The sequence below is a fragment of the Vollenhovia emeryi genome, unplaced genomic scaffold (genome assembly GCF_000949405.1).
Source record: "Vollenhovia emeryi isolate VEMERY1.0 unplaced genomic scaffold, V.emery_V1.0 DF939121.1, whole genome shotgun sequence".
NCBI classification, from domain to species: Eukaryota; Metazoa; Arthropoda; class Insecta; order Hymenoptera; family Formicidae; genus Vollenhovia; species Vollenhovia emeryi.
Genome location: NW_011967245.1, coordinates 3,714,406 through 3,728,850, shown reverse-complemented (window position 1 = coordinate 3,728,850; position 14,445 = coordinate 3,714,406). Strand labels below are relative to the sequence as shown.

At 41.6% G+C, this 14,445-nt stretch overlaps 1 protein-coding gene across 1 annotated transcript in view; it reads left to right on the top strand.

Annotated features, from left to right (window-relative positions):
- Positions 1-14,237, top strand: part of LOC105570308 (netrin-1-like) — a 221,080-nt gene extending 206,843 nt beyond the window's left edge. Inside the window, exons 5-7 of the mRNA XM_012027410.1 lie at positions 9,766-9,834; positions 13,195-13,405; positions 14,008-14,237. Of these exons, the coding sequence (XP_011882800.1) occupies positions 9,766-9,834; positions 13,195-13,405; positions 14,008-14,152 (425 nt within the window). The 3' untranslated portion in view covers positions 14,153-14,237. The remainder of the gene's footprint in view (positions 1-9,765; positions 9,835-13,194; positions 13,406-14,007) is intronic.
- Positions 14,238-14,445: the final 208 nt, after the last annotated feature.

The following is a 14,445-nucleotide window of genomic DNA, read 5'->3' as shown; positions in this document are numbered from 1 at the left end:
CTATTTTAAAATTTTAAAAATTTCAAGTATAACGTTAAACTTTAAAAATGCGTCAGCTTGGAGACTCATACACAGTAAAAAATACAATGTTAATGTTAACATATCTCACATGTCCCAAAAAGTCCACTCTAAATTGTAAGTTAAAATAGCATTCATCGCGTGTGTTACTTTTTGACAAATAATAAATGTTCATTAATCAACACTATATACTTGACATTTATGTCTATGTTCTTTTAGCCATAAGTGTGATGTGATAAAAACAGACAGGATCAGTAAACTGTACGAATAGTTACAGATGAAAATAGTTGAAATAATTTTTGAAAAAGTCGATATTACGTGTTTTGGTCGATTTTGTAAAATAGTTGTGCTAAAAGAACTCAAAATAATATTCAATTTTTAAATGACGTACATAAAGTGTCAAGTTATCATGTTAATATAAATATAACACATAAAAATGTTACGAAAATAATAACATATCTGTTTTTGTTAGTTTTACATTGAAATAATAATCAAGTCTTGATAACGCAAGAAAATTTTAACGTTTCAACGCACGGTTTTTTACTGCGTATCAACCTCCAGTCCCGTTTTGTTTCATTTTTTTTTCCTCGCAAGGCGAATGGCTAATTATTGTAAGTTTCTCGTTCGTGTTACAGATTTTTTAAAACATTCAAGTTTGATCCGTTTATGATTGCGCCACTGTACGGCGATAAAGTAATGACGTGCTAGTATTGATGCTTTTCCTGGCAACTTTAAAAGTGTCGCGACTACGGTGGAATTTTGCGAAATTCATCTTTAAACCTCGGGCGCGTTCTTGCACGCGGCGTGGCCCTTCTGCCAAGGAAAACACCGCCGCGTTGCGGAAGATTAATCTACGTCCGCTGTTAGGAACGACGTCGTCTGGGAAGAATCCGCACACCACAGGCGCCGTAAGACTAAATCGGTGAGGAAAGTACGGTCTCTTGAATTTTCAGAGGAACAGACAGGATTCAGCTCGGTCTTTTTTTTTTTGTTCAAGATAAAAGCGTAGAAAATAATTTAGCATCGCCTACAATTTTCGCGCAGGTATTGAAAAGCTCAATGCGCGCGTAACAAGCTGCGGTAAAATTGAAATAAAAGTGAGCATTTTCTTATAACATAATAGCAAAGCTCTTTCTTTCCATTGATCATGAAACTTAAAAAATGTGAAACTGTAATGTATACGTGTTATTGAATGTAATGCTTTAGAAAAACATAATTGCTCGTATTCAAGCTAGTTAACATAGTTTACGTTCGGATAAAGGACTTGAATAAACATCTCCCCCCCAATTCTTTATGTCGTGTTTAACACGACATACCGACAGCAATATGGCTCTCGTAAAACGAAAATAGTATTAGGTCAGCTCAATAAAAATAAGTATCATAAAATTCTACGTCACTTTGCGTAACCATTCCCAGTAACGATTAATGCGCCAAGAATATGGAGGACTAAAAATACGCGCACAGTCAAGGTTAGAATAACTTCTAGAATTTATCCCAGTCCAACCGGATACCGAGACGTCATTCTCTCAAATGTCGGATGTACTCGCGTTGCTGAAGTTGTTAAGTAATGTCATATATCAACGGATCTATAAATCTATAATAGCAGATAAAACAAGAAGCATTCCTTTGTATGTAATTTATAACAATTGTTGATAGACTGGCAATGCGTAAAATTGTTAATGCACAATGATAATCGCCAATAATCACGTTGATATCAATGAAAACTCTTTGAATTACAAGACATTTTCAAGTAATGTCTCTTTCTTTTTAATAAAACATGCTAGAAGCTGTAAAAATAATTCCCATTTATTTGGCTACTAGAAGATTTATAGTCTGTCCTAAAATTACACGTAATATAAAAGCAACTCAATGCGCGTGTCTCCGCCTTATGCTAGGTTCTAAAGTCTAATTTACAACGTGCTGTTTGCGTCTAGAAACATTCTATTTTGTAGCCAATAAGTACGTTTGAAAAACTTGTGCACACTGATAAATTGTACAATCGTACATAGTCGACAAGTCTCTTAAGCGTTTTGATTCGCTTGTATTATAAAACAGAATGTTTCGAGATGCAAAGAGCGCATTATAGATTAGGCTTAAACCTCGAAGAGGCATTCTCCGCGCGGCTAATAAAAGCTTTCGCGCCGCATATGCGGTTACAAATTGACGACGATTAGGGCACAAAAGGAAGTCCCGATCGGACGCCTCGTATTAACGATGCCCAAGCGATTGGATCTAAGCGGATTACACGCGCGCGCACAGGCGAATATCAGCGTTCTAAATCGCGCGACTTCCGACTGCCTCCGTGCCGCATCGCCGTCGCCGCGCTTGGGGTCGGCCGGCCGATGAATGGGCCAGGATGAATGGCGATTCGTCCAAAGGACGCTTGTGAATGGAGCGTATCGTACCGCGCGCGTAACGTAACACGCGATCCCGCGAGCTGTGTCAAAAGCATGTCTACTGCACAAAGACAAAGGGGAAAAAGGTAAGGATACAAAGAAAGCTCGGGGCCGTTACTGTCTCTTGACTCAATTAAAATCACATTTTCTTTGCAAAGAATAGCGAGGCATTACGGTTTTCCCCTTTGCAAGCGAGTTACGAGCCAATCTGCTAACGAGATGATTATTATTCGTTCTTCTTCGACGTCGTACGTTTGCGCGAAAAATTGAGCTCACTATTACTTTCCTATGTAAATTCACCGTGCTCGAAACTCTCTGTGTGTGTGTGTGTGTGTGTTTTTTTTAGCTTTCCATGTTTTGCAAAGCAAATCACCGGTGGAAACGATTAATAATTATAGAACAAGTCAGACTAAAAGAAGTAGAAAACGTATGCATTTCAAGGAAATAAAATAAATCGGACAATATTTCCGTATTTGACGAACGAAAGAGAGTACATTTGTATATACAAGGTGTTCCAGGGGGAAAGACCAATATTCTGGGAGGTGATAGTATCGGCCATTTTAAGCAAAAGTGTTCATTATGTGGGCACGAATGTGTGTCCCATTCCCCACTGTTTCCGAGATAGAGCTAATTGAATGTACAGCTGCAAAATTACTGACAAGAAAGTGACACGACGTACTTTCTAATATTGATTGTTCAAGTGGTACACACAGAAAAATATTATTGTACAGTCAAGAAAAGTAATTACTCAGTTTATTTTATTCCGTTTAAGTAATAGTTTGCTCCAACAAAGAATATTTTCTTAACAATAGTTTTAAGATATACTTGTTACTAGTCTTAGAAAAGCTTGCCATCTTATACTCAAAGAAAGAATTTATTCTTCTTTGAAGAAAATTAGAAAACTTATGGAAGAATTCCGTATGCTTCTTTTAATAAAGTCAGAAGAAACAAAATTGTTTTGCTTCAAATAATTCTATGTATTCTTGTTTCAAGTACTAGACTTACTAAGAACCAGAATATATTTTGAGTAAATATCACACTTGCGACGACATTATGATAGATTTGCGGATATATAAACTTATCAAATACTTGGAACAATTAATATTTACTTGCAGGTAGTATATATTTTTCTGTGTGTACATTTTTACAGATGATGATAAATTTTCAAAAATTCCACCGTTAACCACAATGCATTTTTCAACGCTTGTGTGAACGTGGCGCGTTGCTCGTTCGACATTTGTGAATATGCGAGGCATTTTGAACATTTCTACAATGTTATCGGCGCACCAGTCAACAGACGTATAAGAGTAAATTCCCGCAGACGTTTATGAGGTTGGATAAAGGGTGTAGTGTACAGAGGAAAAGTAAGTACACGGGACATTCAAGTGGCTCTATCTCGGAAACAGTGGGAAACGGGACATACATTCGTATGAACATTTTTGCTTAAAATGACCGATACTATCACCTCCCAGTATATTGATTTTCCTCCTGGAACACCCTGTATAAGCAATTACACCATATAGCAACGTTCACTCCAAATATGCTACCGGCCACGCTTTCTGTTAAACTAGGTATGTTTGTATAATATGGAAGTTTTTCAACTGCATTTTGCAGATAAAAACAATAACCGACTGCTATTGGAAAATATAATCCGCAACAAATTCTCGGTTCTCGATAAAAATAAATGACCCAGTTGCAAAGATATTTGATATTAAAAATAATAGAATTTTGAGAATTGAACCTTAATAACAGGATATTAAATTACTCTTGCAATAGGGTTTTATTTTAACCTTCGGTTTAATTTGACAAAGAGCCTTTGTGGGTCTCGTGAGATTTCTACACACATTTTCCCCGATACCTTTACATACCGCAACAGTTTTGCATAATTGTTTCCTTTCGCTACTGCGCACGATATTAATATGTAATGGCAGACAAATCGAAATTACATTTCCGTTTTCCGATATTAATTGTCTCAAAAAGTCCCAGTTATTCCAGTTGAACTGGGCAGCCCGGAAGCGAATTGAATTTGCATACGTTCATTTGCGCGTTTTCGCCCGTGTAATCGCGCTCGCTAATCATCTCTGTTTCGTGCTCGAGTACCACGGACGTGTACGGAGCTTTTCACGGGAGAGGAGATCGCCGCTAATAATAAGGATTAAGTTACCGGGCAACCGGCTGGGATCGACAGAGGTGGAATTATCGCGGTAAGGACGAGATAAATAAGAAGAGCGTGCGCATCTTGTTGACTTGGACAGTGCGTAACCGCTAAACCTCTCTAACCGCGCTGAGCATTAAAACGGGCACTGGCCGCACGAGAAAAGGATTAGTTTCTTCGAAGGCGTTTAACGATGATTACGGGATCGACGCTCTCGCACGCGATCGGGACGGTACGCGATAGACGCGGGTCCACGCCCGAAGAGCAGGAAGATGTAAATTCCAAATCACGCTCGTCGCCAACATTCTGCACACTTGCAAAGTAGACTACATTAAAAAGTCGCAGAATTTTCTTACTGTAAACTCCGTGTAAATTCGAATAATTCGAATAAGACAGAACCGAGGGGGAAAACCGCTGAGGGCATTGTGGTGTACAAATTTGCGGCATTACTGGGCATTGCTAGGCATTACTAGGCATTTGTGGGGCATTAGGCCTTGCTGGAGCATTATAAAGGTAAAATAAGATAAAACAAGATAAATGAGATGAAATAAGATAATAAGATAAAGTAATGCCCAGTGGGCATTAATGGGCACTGGTGTACAAGATTTTGGTCAGCGGTTTCCCCCTCGGACAGAACTGTAGCGGACATACGATCTTTTCGAACACGGAAATGCATTACGTTCATCAACTAAACTCCATCCTCGACTCGACCTTTGGTTTCGTCGGAGAATCAAATCTCATTAAATCAAGCTGGCGATACGAAAAGAAATTCCGACGTCTAAAATATGTGACGAGGGAGATCTCAGAAGGTGGATATTTCATCATTCGTACGCGCGCGCGCGCGCGGCTTCTGCTTCTTGTACTCCGGGTAATGGCGCTGCCTCGCTCATATCTCACCAGCTTAGCCGTTCGGCGTATATCACAGGAGTCTATGATAATGTCCGGCAAAAAGTCCGACACTCCCAGGGTCAAAGATCTCAAAGCTCTCCTGTCTCTTTCGCGCGCGCGAGCCCCTCTCGTGCCCTCCGCCTCGCGTTTATCAGGCGCGCTACTCGCGACTTCTACCTCGCGGTACACTTCGATGAACGACACGAACGAACGAGAAACAGGATAGATGTACGCGAGTCGTCCCGTCCAGTGAATAACCAGCTGGGAAATCTTATTAAATAACTGAATATCTCTCTCGAGCTGAAATATTGCCCCTTCGTGTAAGTGCATGTAGCATAAGATTTAACGTTTCGAACATATCGGCTTTGCGTCAGGAGAGAATTATTTTATATTCGTATGAAGAATATTAAAACGATGGGATTATTTGATTTAAGGTGCTTTACTACCTGAGGAAAGACGCCAGCGGTCGTTCACTCATGCAAGCGCTCGAAACGCGAGCGGAACGCAAAGGACGCCGCGCGCGACAGTCCCCGGCGCACTCGCGCGCATGTTACGCGGTCTAAAAAGAAAGGGAGGAGAGGGTTGCCTCTGCCCCCTGCGGCACGTTTTTACCCCGTGTTTCGACCGTATACGCCGTCCGTTCTCGTAGGTCGGATGCGCGACGCTCGAAGTCGTAAAATATCAGCGTCGCGCATGCGAGAGAACCGGTTGCTCTCGCGTATCGAAAAACAAATATTTTTCGCTGCCTAGCAAGGGGGCTTTAAATATTTCGCCCGACCTACGTTTCTCTCGCGTGCCAATTCCCTGCCCAACGTCGTCCATGCCATACGTGCCGACGTTGTCTCGCAGTGCGTAAACAATGGCGAATTTCGCTGGGCGCACCGGCGCAAACGCTCGGAAAATTGTTACGCAGAAGTTTACTTGTTGTTCGATGCAAAATTATAATTTAACAACTTGTGCTAAGCATCCCACAATGTACGGGCTAACTGGTACTTTGGTTTGGATGCTATGCGGTGTACATTACGTAAATTCTGTACGTATGACGGCCCTCGCGACATTATTTCCTTATAAGTGATGGTCAATGCTGATTAAGTTGAATTACGGAAAACAATGTTGGTCGTTGAGACGTTGAAAAGGGAACGCATAGGCAATGTGAGCCAACGCACAGTTGAAAGTGGTGAAAAATTGTGTATAATATTGGTATCAACCAATTTTTAATGTTAGAAATCACATAACATCGCAATACAATTGTACGTTTCGGTCTGCGAAAGCGACCCTCTTCAGCAATGAATTAATAATTAAACCTGTTTAGTCCAAAACATAAGATAAGAAGTTAAAAGTTAGCGCAACATAGTGGTCATTATAATGGGCGTGTGTATAAAAAATTTTCTTTTTAACATCTCAACAGCCAACATTGTAATTTAACTGGTTTATATGGGAGCCTCATTTTCTATTTATGATTTATGATTCTATTTATGATTAAGTTGACGTTGAAAATGGTCAAGTTCAGACGGATTCGCCTCTGGTATTTTTGTTAAAACCGAGTTGGCAAGTTTAGATGGATTCTCCTTTGGTATTTTCATTGTTCACCAACTTGGGCTAATTGATGTGGCAATCCATGGAGATGTAGATCTGGTGTCAGGCTTATCTTGCCATAAGATTGCGGCTGTTAAAAGCCAGCACCTCAAGCGGCTGCGTAACAACGCTCGGGACATTTTATTTGTAATTCAATATTTGACAGTTTGTCGGTAATTCGCGAGTCAAGAATGTGTCGTTCATGTTTGTAGCTCGTGTACGACATGACGCAACAGATTCAGGTCCGACACAAGAAAACTCCCTCGTCGACTACCATCTCCGTCGCGTTATGAAACCCAAGCACGTCGTTGCCGATAAATCAACGCAACAGCCGGGCGATCTCGCGGGCAATTCTCGATCGCCGGCCGGCCGATCAATCACGCGCTTTCAATCCCCGACACGTGCGCGATCCGGTGAACGTCCCAGCGTACGAACGAACGAATGAACATCAGCGTGGTATCGCGAATCAGCACCAGGTGGGCAGCTCACGCTAATTCACCGGTTAGCCCCATGCGGCCGGCATTCGACGTTGATTTGCATCTGCCTGCCCGAGCCCGTCCTCCGAATCGATCGTGCGCCCGCCGATAATTTTAAGAGAACGCGAGGTAAAACCGAAATAGGCAGACAAATAAACTTGAAGTTGCGATATGCTCTGGACGCGTCCTCCTTTTCTGATGTCTGTTTAAAACGTTCGGATTTAACAAACCAAGGTTACTTCATTTTAATTAAGCGCAGTTCCAGTTGAAAAATTAACGCGAAGATGCCCACCATAAGTACTGCTTATCGCGATAAATGTTACCACATGCCTCGGTGGTAGAATTGGTGAGACGCCCGCCTAGAGTGTAGGGAGGTCCAGGCTCAAACCCTGGTTGAGGTAATATTTTTCGCAATAAATTTTCTGTGTTAGTCATACACTGGCGTCAAATAATTGTTGATGTTACTTCATTTTCTCGTAGAGTATACAATTGAAAGTTATGAAATACATTTTGTTTCCTCTTAGCATCATTAGAACTGTCCAGTTCCAAACTAATTGTAAAAGTATAACTTGATTGTATCAGCAGCTTCAAGTTCGTTCGACCGTATCTGGCAATTTTTATGAGGCTCGCAACGTTTCGACCGTGGGTTGTGGTCCTTTTCAAGCGAACTTGATTGTATTAGCTCGTCGTACAATTCGTTTAAATAAATTACTCACAAAAGATACGTTTGCACATATTAGGTGTGGGAAAATAATTGAAATAATTGATATGATTGAAACAACGTAACAAATGTGTACGTGATAGATTCATTGTATAAGTTCATAGCGCGAGAAAGATATCAGAATTCTTATTCCTCGTTATTTGTCGGTATTGTCTGCTCTTGATTGCTAAGCTGTTCAATTCATTGTTTTTTTCCCCCCCCTAAAAGAATCGAGGCCTTTTTTCCCTCAATTTCTGGGACAAGTGATCTAAAGTGTGCCCCATCCCAGTCACACAGTGTCGACTCTCACCTCTCTTGGCCTCCAGTCGAGACTATAACATATTGCCCGGGGAATTAATTGAACGGCTGCGAGACGGGCTGACCGTATGGGATATAATGGATGGATAGTCGCGGCTAGATAATAGATGGATGGATACGCCGGTGGATGATAATGGGTCGTGTCAAGTGCGAGACGAGACGAGCTGAAGTAATCCAAGTGCCTACGATATGTACGCGACACGGGGTCGAAGGCTCCCCGCCCGTGACGTCACGATACTCATTTGTCGTCTCGCCTGACACCAGATCTACGTCTCTATGGATTATTACATAGATTAGCCCGAGCTGGCCAACTATTTTTTTCTCCGCGAATTCCTTGACAAAAGAGTAGCTCGTTTTGAAAATGTCGGAGGGAAATCGTCGGTCTGAACCCGCCAATTTTCATCGTCAAACAACTTAATCAGCATTGACCGTCACTTAACTTACAATATTTTTTATGTAAAATCTACTTGAAAGTAAATCAAGGATATAATTGTGCTGAAAGATAAAATTTCGGGGGTTTTAAAACTTCATTTCCGAAAACTAATTTATTTCTAATTATCGAAAGTATCATTTAATATTTGCAATTGTGTTACAAATAATAACAAAAATTGCATATGCAATCGATTGAACTTGCAAGCTATTTCGCTCGAATATTATATTTTTTGGAAACGGATTGCGATTGGCCGCCAGTGAGAGAAACCAGTCAGTCGGTCCTTTGAGCCTCATTTCCCAAGTATTCCCTGACTCTGGCTCCCTCATTCCCAAGGGTTGCAAGATTATCTCAAGAGAGATGCGAAACAATGAATACTTTTCAGAAGTTAATGAAGAGATAAGAATCTCATGAGTGCAAACATAAATATCATCTCAATGCAATTTGATCCGTATCAAGCCCGTAATAATAATAATCTTGATCGTTCATAAATAAACAAGACGATGTTATTTATTATCTGTATGTGAAACCGGTGGTAATAGAGTTTTGGTATGGCGTACCACGATTACTGTAATAACAGCCGGTGTTTGCCATTTCGATAACCTCCGCGCATCAATTCCGACAATTGCTCGACCCGACCGAATTCTATTCTGCGTTCAATTTAAAGAACGCTTTGCTAACGATGCGTTTCCTCGTTCGCCAACGTCTGCGCCCAAGGGAATTAACTGCCGCGGGTTAACCCGCGCCGCCATAAATTGATTAAGCCACTGAAAGCGACGTAATTTGTCTTCCACTTCGTTTTGTTGCAGATCAGTGCGGAAAGTGTCGTGCCAGCACCAAGAGGCTAAATCTCAACAAGTACTGCAAAAGAGACTATGGTAAGTGTTTCCGAATCAAACAATGTTGCGGACAAAGAGCGGCGTATTAATCGCACTTGCCCCTCTGATATAATGGAACCCGAACCGTAGAAACCCAAACAACTTACGGCAAATCGCGCCGCCGCGGAATTCTATAATTAAATCGTCCTTATATACGCCGGCTATTGCAAGTTTATCTAAAGATAAAACGACTTGAATAAAGGGGTACGTCACAATTTCTCTCGCATCTATCTATTTACATTTAAAGCTTCTTTCCGAGCTTCTTTATTGCGTTGAATGTTTTTAAGTAGTAAAAGTCACACTTTCTCACAACTCCTTAATCATTAAATTGAACGTTTTAAACGTCTCAAATACTACAGAGAATATCGAGAAAAACACGTTTCCACTGCCACTAAAGATTCGAACGATAAAAAATTCTTTTAAATCTAGACTAAAGAATTAGCGTTGTGTCCGAATGTTAATCTCATTATTTTTCATAGATAAGTAATACGAAATTCAATTGTACACCGGCAGGTTAAACAACAACGGTCGAAAGCGACGATAAGCATAGTAATGTAGACAGTCGTCAATTCCCGGCTGGCCGATGTGGAAAAACATTGCGTGGCACAAAGCCACCGGAATTGTTTCGGCTTTTATCGAGGATAGATGTGTGCCCGCCCCAGTAATGTGCGGAGGGCACATGTGAAACAACGATTTATGCCAGAGTGCTGTTCTCTCTCTCTTTCTCTCTCTTTCGAAAGTCCTCGAAAAAGTCGAACATAAACGTACGCACAGGCGGGGGGGGGGGGACATGAGGAGAGAGAGAAACAGGGAGACAGCAAGAGAAGAGGCAGTAACGGATTTAGAAAGCCCTGCGTTTGTTACGTGAAAAAGATTAACAAACGAGATTTCAGAGAGATTGCGTTAAACGAAACCAAAATGGATATTTATTAAGTGGAGGGTAATAATCCTTTCTTATCGCCTTCTATTTAAAAGGAAAAGGAATCTTCTAATTTTCTCACTTTTCGCGATAATCGCGCTAATTAATGCTTCATGTTCTACAGCTATTTTTCTTTTTGGTAAATGTAAGCAAACCATCAATAATACCATGTCGAATCTCGTTGTTTTTTTTGATCACCGGAAACATGCAAAACTATTTTCTCATTTGCCGCTTTGTAATGCCTGGGGCTCGGAGTTTGCTAAACCCATCGTTGAGGAAAGCGTGAAAGAAAGGATAGGGTTGCTTGCGTACGGCCGTGATTGCTCGCTCTCCTCTCGCGGTGGCGTGTATAACGTTCAAAAATGAAAGACTCGCGTTTTAACGGTGCCGGGGCTTTCAATAATAGAATGGTATGCCTTTGAGCCGTGGTCCGGCGCGGGTTTGGCCGAGCAGAGCGGCTTCGCTGCTCCCTGCTTCCTCTCCTGTCCGCTCGTTTGATTCAGCGCAGATAAATCTTCAACAGGTCTGCACTTAGCTGTCTCCGACTTAGAATAGCGGCCGAAACGACCGCGCATCCCATAGCCGCGACGCGAAAACGAAACCGATCGGGAACGGCGACGTCTCGCGCACGTGCCTCCGCGTATTTTTCGCTAAGAGCAAGGGATGAACGTCGTGGAAAACGGCTTTTGATATTGCAATGCATCGGAGGATCAAATAGCGATACGAAAGAACTTTGCGTGAGTTCTTGATAAAAATAGAAGGATAAAGAGAATGTAGAAAAGGAAATGTAGAGAGGAAAACAGAGAGACGTTCCAGTATTTGAAAAAGCACCAAAATTCTTTTCATTTACGACTATTAAACATTTTTAAGAGATTTTAACTTGAACCATTGGAAATCTGGAAAATAAGTACACTCTTAAAATAAGAATCGAAATTGCTTGTAGAGTTGAAAACAAAATTACAAATATGCATAATTTTAAATGTTCAATAATTTAGCACTCTGCTTTTCATCAATTAATATCTCGCGAGGGAAAAAGTCGATTTCAAGTGTTAAGGATGCAATATACTTTTGGGCTACGAGATTATCAGAGAACATACACGTTTCCGTTTTTCCGAGGCTACATCTTGCTATCCTCCCCCGCGAGAAATGTAAAATTGCCGGACTTACAACGTCAGGAATAACGCGGCTCCGTGATTCGAATAGCAAACTCCGGGGTCAGGCACGACGGCGTATAAACTCGTAACGCCGACGTCGAGTAATGAATGGTCCGATCGAATGCAACTCAACGCTGAATCGTTTCGCAGGGGCATGACCCTAGTCCTTGGCGAAAGGCAAAGTATCCCTGCCGGCTAATAGTATCCCTGTCCTGAGGACGACAGGATCGATCGTAACAGAAGAGAATGAAAAGAAAAGAGCGCGGCCACAGCCCCCCATTCGATTCTATGGACTCGATATAGGTTGAAAGGACCCAGGCATCCTTTGAACGAAGGGAACCACATGTGTCCGCGTGTTAAAGGCGATTACGTTCGATACGCATTCCAATTGCGATGTATAACGTCAATTCTGTAATTGCACTTGCTTAAAGTCTCACGAAAGGAACTCTCTAAATTTTTTGGAGTGGAATCTCACTCTTCTGGAGAAGAAAGAATGAAAATACTGCCAGTCCGACTGGAGGGCAATTTCACTTTTGTTCACCCTTTACTTGGATTGACTCTTCAACTCTGAAAGTGCTACGTTTTACTTTCATCGATTATTGTTAGCAGTATAAAATTCATGAAGAGCTTCGCTATTGTTTGTTCACTATGATCATCGCATATAGAGACTGTGTTCTAATATTCGCAGCCAGTACTGAAAATCTATACTTTATGTGGCAGTTTCGCTCATTCTGCTGACTGTCGCGAAAGAACGCGGCTCGTGACGAGGTCCCTTATACCCTGTGCCGAACTATCGTGATCTTACGAGTTCGGCGGTCAGTGGCGGAATACCGTACTTTAAGTTGGAGTAAATTTGGAAATGCTAACGACATTACTTTAAAGATAAGAGTGAAATTCTTCACTTTTCGTCATCAGAGCGAATTAATTCACTTTATCGGAGTAAATATTCACTCGGAAAATTTAAGAGAGAACGAAAGCTTTCTAAACGGGTAAACGCCATTCGAAAAACGACGTAAAGTCCTTTATTTTATCTTGTAGAATACTCGGGGAAAGGAGAGGTAACAATAACTCCAGCTATTGTCGCAGTTGTTACCTTCATATTCTACGAGATACAATAAAAGCTTCGAATATGTTCTCGAAATGGGATTCTCGCTTATATATATATATATATATATATATATATATTCCTGCCCCAGATACTCTACCTCAATTATATAATATAGAACTTGGTAACATTACATGTGTGTGGTTGAAACGCAATGTTCAATATGTTCTTTTTCACCGCAGCTATTCTGGGCAGAATAACGGACAGGCACAAGAAAAGCGACGGCTCGCAAGCCGGCACGAGCGTATCGGGCACATCCTGGATTCGATTCACTCTAAACGTCGACTTCATTTACAAGAAAAACCCCAACTCGAGGATTCGACGTGGCGACGTATCTCTTTACGTTCACTCGGCTGATCTGGCCTGCAGATGCCCCAAAATCAAGCCCAATAAGTAAGCATTTTATCGCCCCGTCGAAGAATTTAATAGCGAGATTGTGTAATGTCGTGACGTCAAGCTGTAAAAATCTAGTAAAAATTCCACGATTTTAAATTGACTCGCTCTGTCTTTAAAACGACGGAAAAACCTACTACGTTGAGTGAGTTACTTTAAAGAATGTTGATTCTTTAAGCAAATTTTTAGAAATGTTCCTTCGAATACAAAATTTTTTCCAAAAACTAAAAATATAATAGAACACTGCAAGTTCTTATGAATCTAAATTTGCTCCTCGTGAGTCGCGAGTATCGTTAATCTCGTCATTGCTCGGGCAATGTACGTTTCGAAAGGCATTAATAAAGACACGCGAAGCCCCTGACGTTTCATATCCTTTAAAAGCTTTACATATGTCGCGGCCAACTTTGATTTTCTACTTGTCTCCATCATAGAGATCAATCCGAGCGGTCAAGGTTTTCCAATAGGGCGACTCTGATAATATGGAGACGGGCGCGGCTGCAACGACCGTGAACCGGCTGTCAGAAGTTACCGGAGTGGCCGGCAACAGCTGACGGCTGGACAACGACGGCGGCTGTACTCACGCGGCTCTGTTATGTTCGCAGGTCGTACTTGATCCTTGGCCAAGAGAGTGACGGCAGTGGCCAAGGTGGGCTCACGGTGACACAGAGGTCGATCGTCATCGAGTGGCGCGACGAATGGCACCGCCGAATGCGCCGTTTCCAACGAAGGGCGAGATCGTGCCATTGAGATGCTCGTACGTCGCGGAAAGAGAGGAAGAGATAGAGAGCAAGCTGGGGAGAGAAAGAGAAAGAAAAGAGAGAGAAAAAGAATGAGAGTGAGTGAAAGAACAAGATCGAAAGAGAGAGAAAGAGAGAGAGAAAGAGGAAGCGTACATCAGTATGTTGCGTGTATATGTGTGTGTGTGTGTGTGTGTCTGCGAAATGAAAGAAAGAGAGGGAGAAAGAGAGAAAGAGAGGGAGAAAGAGAAAAAGAAAGAGAGCAAGTGAGTGAGAGAAAGGGGGAGAGAAAGAAAAGAGAGG